This window comes from Elaeis guineensis, chromosome 5 (genome assembly GCF_000442705.2).
Source record: "Elaeis guineensis isolate ETL-2024a chromosome 5, EG11, whole genome shotgun sequence".
Taxonomy (NCBI): domain Eukaryota; kingdom Viridiplantae; phylum Streptophyta; class Magnoliopsida; order Arecales; family Arecaceae; genus Elaeis; species Elaeis guineensis.
The window spans coordinates 117000326-117007552 of NC_025997.2; the positions used below are offsets into that span (position 1 = coordinate 117000326).

The window sequence follows — 7227 nt, forward strand, 5'->3', positions numbered from 1 at the left end:
CATCATTTTGACTTCAGTAACCAATGAAACGACAAGTACCGAATAGCTATTAGTCATTTCATACCATGAGGAAGTGGAGAACCAGAAAAAACCCAATTAATTACATTGCTGAAAAAGTAAAATTCGGATGTACCAAAGGTCGTATTTATCGAAAACAGCTCAGAAGAAAAGTTAGCTCTCTTTGCACAATTACGACCAGATATTCTGAGCCATTTGAGAGGCTGGTAAGCATCCAAGCATAGCAGACAAGTTCAGACAAGGAAGTTGCAATCATCCACTAAATAAATTATTTTGGAGTTCTGAATATTAAAAAGACTAACGTAACTAGCTAATATACTATTGGAGTTCTAACCCAGTCTCAGTACCCTTAGGAATGCTTCAACTTCTCGGGCTGCAAACAATTCAGCAAAAGTTCTTGCCTCAGGTCCCAAGTTCACAACCATGATCTCTTTTTGTTTATCCATGTAGAGATGTCATGTGATCTTCCTAATCTTGATTCTTGAGGAGTCAGTGGAACTATATAAGCCACAGAACTGAACCATCATACACCAAGCATTTTCCAGTTTTGGTAGACTAGAAGGCATGGAGATTTCATCTGTACTAGTCTTCTTCTTCCTCATTCCCCTCTTCATCTTCCTTTTCTACTACCAAAAACCAGCAAAGAAACCAACCCCTGGAGAACTCCAAGGCTACCCACTACTTGGGATCCTCCCCCAGTTGCTTAAAAACCGTCACCGACTCCTTGAATGGACAACTGAAGCCCTCATCAAGAACCCATCGCATACAATAGTATTCCAGAGCCTCGGGCAGGACAGTGGAATCCAAACTGCAAATCCCTTGAACATCGAACACATGCTCAAAACCAACTTCAAGAACTACCCAAAAGGCGAGAGAACAATCAAAATGCTAGAGGATTTCTTCGGCCATGGGATCTTCAATTCTGATGGTGAGCACTGGAATTTGCAACGGAAGGCAGCCAGCTTTGAGTTCAATACAAGATCGCTTCGTAACTTCGTGGTGGACACAGTCCAGCAGGAGGTAGCGCAGAGACTATTGCCATTGCTGAAGAAAGCCAGCAAAAAGGAGGAGACCATAGACTTTCAAGATGTTCTAGAGCGTTTTGCATTTGATAACATCTGCAAGGTGGCGTTTAATGAAGATCCTGCCTGCCTTACAGAAGAGGGGTTTGGCAATACAATATCCTCACGCTTCATGAAGGCCTTTGGAGAAGCACAGAACATCATTACAGAGCGGTTCCTGGATGCACTGAAAATCAGCTGGAGGATCAAAAGGCTGCTTAATATTGGCTCAGAAAGACGGTTGAAAGAATCAATTTCAATTGTCAACAACTATGCCATAAACATCATTCGATCAAGGAAGGAAAGAACTTTGGATCACTTGAGTGATCTTTTGTCTCGATTTGCTTCAAACAAAGATAACACAGAAGAATATCTTCGAGATGTGGTGGTAAGCTTCCTTACTGCTGGGCGTGAGACAACATCATCAGCACTGACATGGTTCTTCTGGCTCCTATCGGCAAGACCTGATGTGGAGAAAAAGATACTGGATGAAGTCAGATCAATCCGTGCCCTGAAACAGAAAACAAGTGAGACATTTAGTTTTGATGAGCTACGAGAGATGCACTACCTACATGCTGCCATATCAGAGTCGATGAGGTTGTATCCTCCCGTGCCCCTTGACACACAAACTTGCAAAGAAGATGACACCATGCCAGATGGAACATTGGTGCATAAAGGATGGTTTGTGACATACAATGCTTATGCTCTGGGAAGGCTGGAGGACATCTGGGGGAAGGACTGTAATGACTACAAGCCAGAGAGGTGGTTGGAAAATGGGGTTTTCCAGCCAGAAAATCCATTCAAGTATCCAGTGTTTCATGCCGGTCCAAGAATGTGCTTGGGGAAGGAGATGGCATACATACAGATGAAATCAATTGCTGCTTGTGCGCTTGAAAACTTTGAATTCAATGTTGTGGGGAGGGACAAAACTCCAGAATATCTACCCTCACTGACCCTGAGGATGAAAGGAGGTTTGCCTATTCAGGTTAGAGAAAGAGTTGATGTGATCAATTAACCAGGCGAAGTCTAAATAATCACATTTGTATTATGGAAAAACCAGCATGTAATTTATAACTTTCTGCTTATATTGTCATAATTTTACTATTGCATTTCTGTATGTTATAGAAAAAAATAGTGCAGTTTTACTTGTCATGGTTTTCCATTTAACAGAATCGAGAAGCCATACAAACATTCACCTGTAACCTGTGGGTCTACTAATGGTGGTTGTAACCTGTGGTAATTGTCAGAAAACCATTAGTATAAATGAATATTTCCTTTTCTGTATTAGTTTGGTCCAATTCCACCATGTTCCTGTCTAAGAGTCTGTCAGCTGAAACATGAGCTTATTTTTCCGTTAAATATATCTCTTCTGATTTTTTTCATCCAGGAATTTTTCAGCCTCCATCAGACCTTCAACACATGTCCTTTCCTTTCCTCATGGCAATCAGCTTTGGCCTGTAAGACTCATGGACAAACAAATTTTTGGAGTTCCCCCTCCTTTTATCCTCTTTTTGTATTTGTACTAAGTATCCTAGATGCGCACATCTTTAACTCTATCATTTTTGGTTTTACTAAACATTCATCTGAACATCAGGAATTTATCATGTTCTCACCAGCCATCAGATCAATGAATCCCATGTTTAGAAGAATGTGCCACCAGGGGGCAGCTTTCAATGAAAACCAATGTATTACAGTCCTAAGTCACCCAAGCTATTAAAAGACAGAAGTTATGGCAGTATGTGGCAAAACCAGCTGCCAATGACTATAGTACTCTACCTCCAAAATTAGGGAAAAAACATATAAGGTGAAAGCTTTAAAAATTATAGATCAAGGGATCATGGGTGCTGAGAAAAATGGAGACCAATCATGTGCTTCTACTAGTGTTTAAATCTTCATACAGGACCCCATACTGATAGCTTACAACCATGGGTTACTACAACATTGCCCCCATAATAATATATGGCACACTGTTGGAGTCAACATGGTATTTGTGCCATATATTAGTATTGGAACATAACCAGTCCCCTTACTATAGCAGTGCCATTTAATATTAGTGTGGTATGTCCTGTGACAGCCAGTACAGGTCAGTACTTAAAACCTTGCTTCTGATCACATTAATTCAAAAAAGTCCTTGCACCTAGATAAAAGCAATAATAAATAATGACACATGGGGCATATTTGAGGATATCAGTGGAGGTGGCATTGACAATTGAGGACATAACTACAAAAGTGCTAGATCTCGTGCCAATGACGAAGCGCACTATCATGGAGGTGCTGACAGAAGCAGCAGCAGCAGCAGGGGGGCAACAATGGATGTTACAGGCACAGACATTTAAGTGGCGAGATTGACAGTTACCAGCAAGTTGGGTTACATTCTTCAAAAATGGGAAGGCAGGCAAAAGCAAAGGCCATAAATACAAAGAGTCTTTCTAAAATTTTTCCATCTTTTTTTCTCCATTTATTTAATTTTAAATTTAAAATTGTATTAAAATTTTGAAATATATAACTTCCATTTCATAGTTTCACCATCTCAATATGCTTGGTTTTATAAAACACAATCATGCGTATGATAAACAAAACAAATAAAAAAAAAAATTATTTGATGGATAAAATGGTTATTACCTAAATGAAAATTTTTTTATCGTAATTGATTGACTATTATGCTCTATCTTTTATCTTTTTTTTTTCTTTTTTTATATGATCAATTTTTTTCTCTGTGGATCATTGCTAGATTTTTTTGACTTGGCGTATTGATGTTAAATATGGTGGATGATCTAGCTAAGGTTGGCAAAATATGACCCAACCAATCAACCCGACCCATGATCGACCTACCATAAGCAGGATTGAGTTTTAGCTAAATAGGTTCAGATCATAAATAGGTCGACTTGTTTCACCTATTTAACATTTATGTTAGGTTTGAGTTTCAAGCATCGAACTCAGTTAATCTATTTAACCCGTTTAATATTTAGGACGGATTGAGTCAAATAACCCATTTAATAAAACATGTTTAACCTATTTTTGTTCTATTTAACCTAACCTACTTAACTTGCTTTACCTATTAAAAATATGACCCAACCAATCAGTCCGACCCGTGACCAACCTACCATAAGCAGAATCGAGTTTTGGCTAAAGAGGTTCAGATCATAAAAAGATCAACCCATTTCACCTATTTAACATTCGTGTTGGGTTTGGGTTTCAAACATCTGACTCATTTAATCCATTTAAGCTATTTAATATTTAGACTGGATTGAGTCAAATAACCCATTTAAGACATAGTTAACCTATTTAACCTATTTTTATCTTGTTTAATCTTACCCGCTTAACTTGTTTAACCTATTAAAACTCCACTTAACATGTTTAACCCATTAACCGAAATTGACCTATGAAATAAATGGGTTATTCAAGTCAAATTGAGTTATCTATTTAATAAACAAGTCAATTTCAGATCTGAATTTTTGACCCAACCTACATCCAATCCAAACCAGTTCCCACCCAACCCATATCCGACCCAAGCTGACCCAATTGCCACCCATACATCTAGCTTTACTGGTATTTGCTTTCAATCCCACAATAAATCTGATACCTTTAATTTTATGGTACTGCATTTTGCATTTGGTAAACACTTCATTGATGGGGTGACAGTGCAGCAAATCATTAAGTACACAAGCAGAGGACAGGTTTTCTTTTACTCTTCCTTTTATTTCCCTAAATCCAATTACCCACATAATAGAAACATACTTAACTTGCATCTACCGCATTACAGTCGGCATTCATCATAAGTATCTTTATATATATGTATATTGGTACCTTGACACAAACTGATTTAGCATTTCTGCAAATTATCGTATTACAGTCATCTGGAAACTGGGCATATATGTAGGCCCAGAAGAGAAGTTGAAGAGTGTGAGAAGCAAATTATGGAAAGAAGGGCTTGAAGAAAGGTGAGATTAAATATCTGACCTTGTATCTTCCAGAAACAGAATACTTACTGCTGACAATTTTCTGAAAAGGGATTGGCCTCATCCCCATTGCTGTCTTTTTTGTAGCTGTGCTCAAAGAATCCTCATATCTTCTTTTGGATTGTAGGTTTATCTAGAGAATATGGGATCATTTAAAAAGAACACTGAGTATTAAAGGATATCCACCTTCTATTGTTTCCTTTTGGACCATTTGAAGAAGAAAGAGGGTCAAAAAAAAAAAGTTCCAGAGCTGGTTGAACTCTTCTTTCTATGGCCATTTGCTGGAGAGTTTGGCTGGATAGGAAGAATTTTCAAGAAGTCATTAGATGGCTAACTTTTTTATGTTGAGAAGGGTCTTCTTTGCTATTCCCTAAGATGCTTCTCAAAAAATAACTGATGTTACAGCAAGGTTGGAAAATTCAGTTTAATTCCTTTCCAACACAATCTACTTGAACATAAGTTTTCTTAATCCCTTCTTATTTCTTCCATGAAAAATTTCATTAATCTTCTCATCTTCATGCGACCCCTCAACACGTCTCGATCCATGAGGTTTTCTTCAATATAACCAGCTTTGGCCTATAAAGCTAATGGAGAAACTAGTTCTTGTGGCTCCCCTCACTTTGCCCTTTGATGTACTTGTTTCCAGCTCTATCCTTCCTGGTGCTAGTGAACATTTACCTCAGCATCTATCCATGATAACAATGGTATGCCACCAAAGGCAGCTTTCAGTGAAATCCCACTTATTATACTCCAAAGTCACCCAAGCTGTTAAACAAAGACAGCAGTGATGCTGTTTATCTGGCACTGATTGCAGCTTCCAATAACTAAAGAACTCTACCTCAAATCTTGGGGACAATATATGACTGAGTTACAGAAAGCACTGATGAATTGCTTCGGAAATAAAAAAATGGAGGAGTTTCTGAACCTACAAAATAAGCAGCATCATTTATGTGCTTTTGACCAGATTAACTGAGCCTGTGGACCCAGATAGAGGCAGCAATAGATAGTGAGATACGGGGCACATTCTAATTTCTAAAGAAAACAGCAAATATCATGAAGTATTTCAGTCCCAACCAAAATGCATGGAAAACAGCAATTATTGCTGTATATATTCATGTACCTCTACAAATCAAATAAAGGAGAAACAGAAACATAAAATCTCTAGGAAATTTGCATGACTGAAGATGTTTACAAAGTAAATTCAGACTGAATATGATTCCCTTGTGACCAAAATTTAGCTGAGGATCAGAGCAAGAGAGCGGGAGAGAGAGCACATAAATTACCAGGGCATGATGATGAAAATCCACCATAATTATAAACTAATAAAAAGAATATTTTATCAGGCATCTTATCTGTGATACAATTATGTAAATGTGAAATCATAGACTAGAATATTGTAAACATGTGGAGGTAAAAATATGCTCATTTTTCAAGAACAAACGATTATATGTCATATTATGTTATTGAAAAAGAAAAAAAGAAAGATAGCTTCATAACCGGATCAAATGGCAGCAGTCGGCGCACAATAATGCTTGTACTAAACAATAAAATGGAACAAGGTACTTTGATAGCTTGCTCATAAAGAATAAACAAACAACTAAATGGTTTGCAAAAATTAATTTCACAAAGCTTTTATATAGCAATTGTAATTGTTGTCTTAGCATCACATCTAAAACAATGAATCATGGAAGGTAGTAGTGACACAAATAACTCTCAAAATTGTTACTAAGTCAAACACTGACAAAGTAGAAAACTATGTTCATATCTTTCTATACAATGCAGTACAAGTCTCCGTAAAAGTACCGGTTTTTTTCTAGGACTCTTTGATTCATTTGAGAGCGTTGGGGCCATCCAAAGCCCAAAATTTCTCTTTCCAATCCACAACATTGGCCTGACACATGACGCCTCTGCGACCCATCCCTCGTGGCACTCTTTCACCCAACCAATGTATGGAGAGATCCCCAACCCTAAAAATCACTTGACCTGGAATAAGGAAGTAAGCGTCGAACTTGTGTCAACCACGGCCCAGAGCACCGCGTCGTCGGAATCCCGACCCCGCAGGATGGGAGGTGGACGGACGAGATCGGAGCTCCAGCGGCCATCCACAGGGTTCGGTGACGAGGAGAGAACTGGGGAATGGAGTCGGAGACCAAAGGGATGTAGTGGGATAGATGAGATAGGATCTTATA

At 38.3% G+C, this 7227-nt stretch overlaps 1 protein-coding gene across 1 annotated transcript; it reads left to right on the forward strand.

Annotated features, from left to right (window-relative positions):
• Nucleotides 1–322: 322 nt before the first annotated feature.
• LOC105033343 (cytochrome P450 CYP94D108) lies at nt 323–2366 on the forward strand. The gene has a single exon (XM_010908104.4). The coding sequence runs from the start codon at nt 583–585 to the stop codon at nt 2092–2094; it is 1512 nt and encodes a 503-aa protein (XP_010906406.1). The 5' UTR covers nt 323–582; the 3' UTR covers nt 2095–2366.
• Nucleotides 2367–7227: the final 4861 nt, after the last annotated feature.

Coding starts and splice junctions, on each gene's coding strand:
- LOC105033343 (XM_010908104.4), top strand. CDS start 583: ATGGAGATTTCATCTGTACTAGTCTTCTTCTTCCTCATTCCCCTCTTC.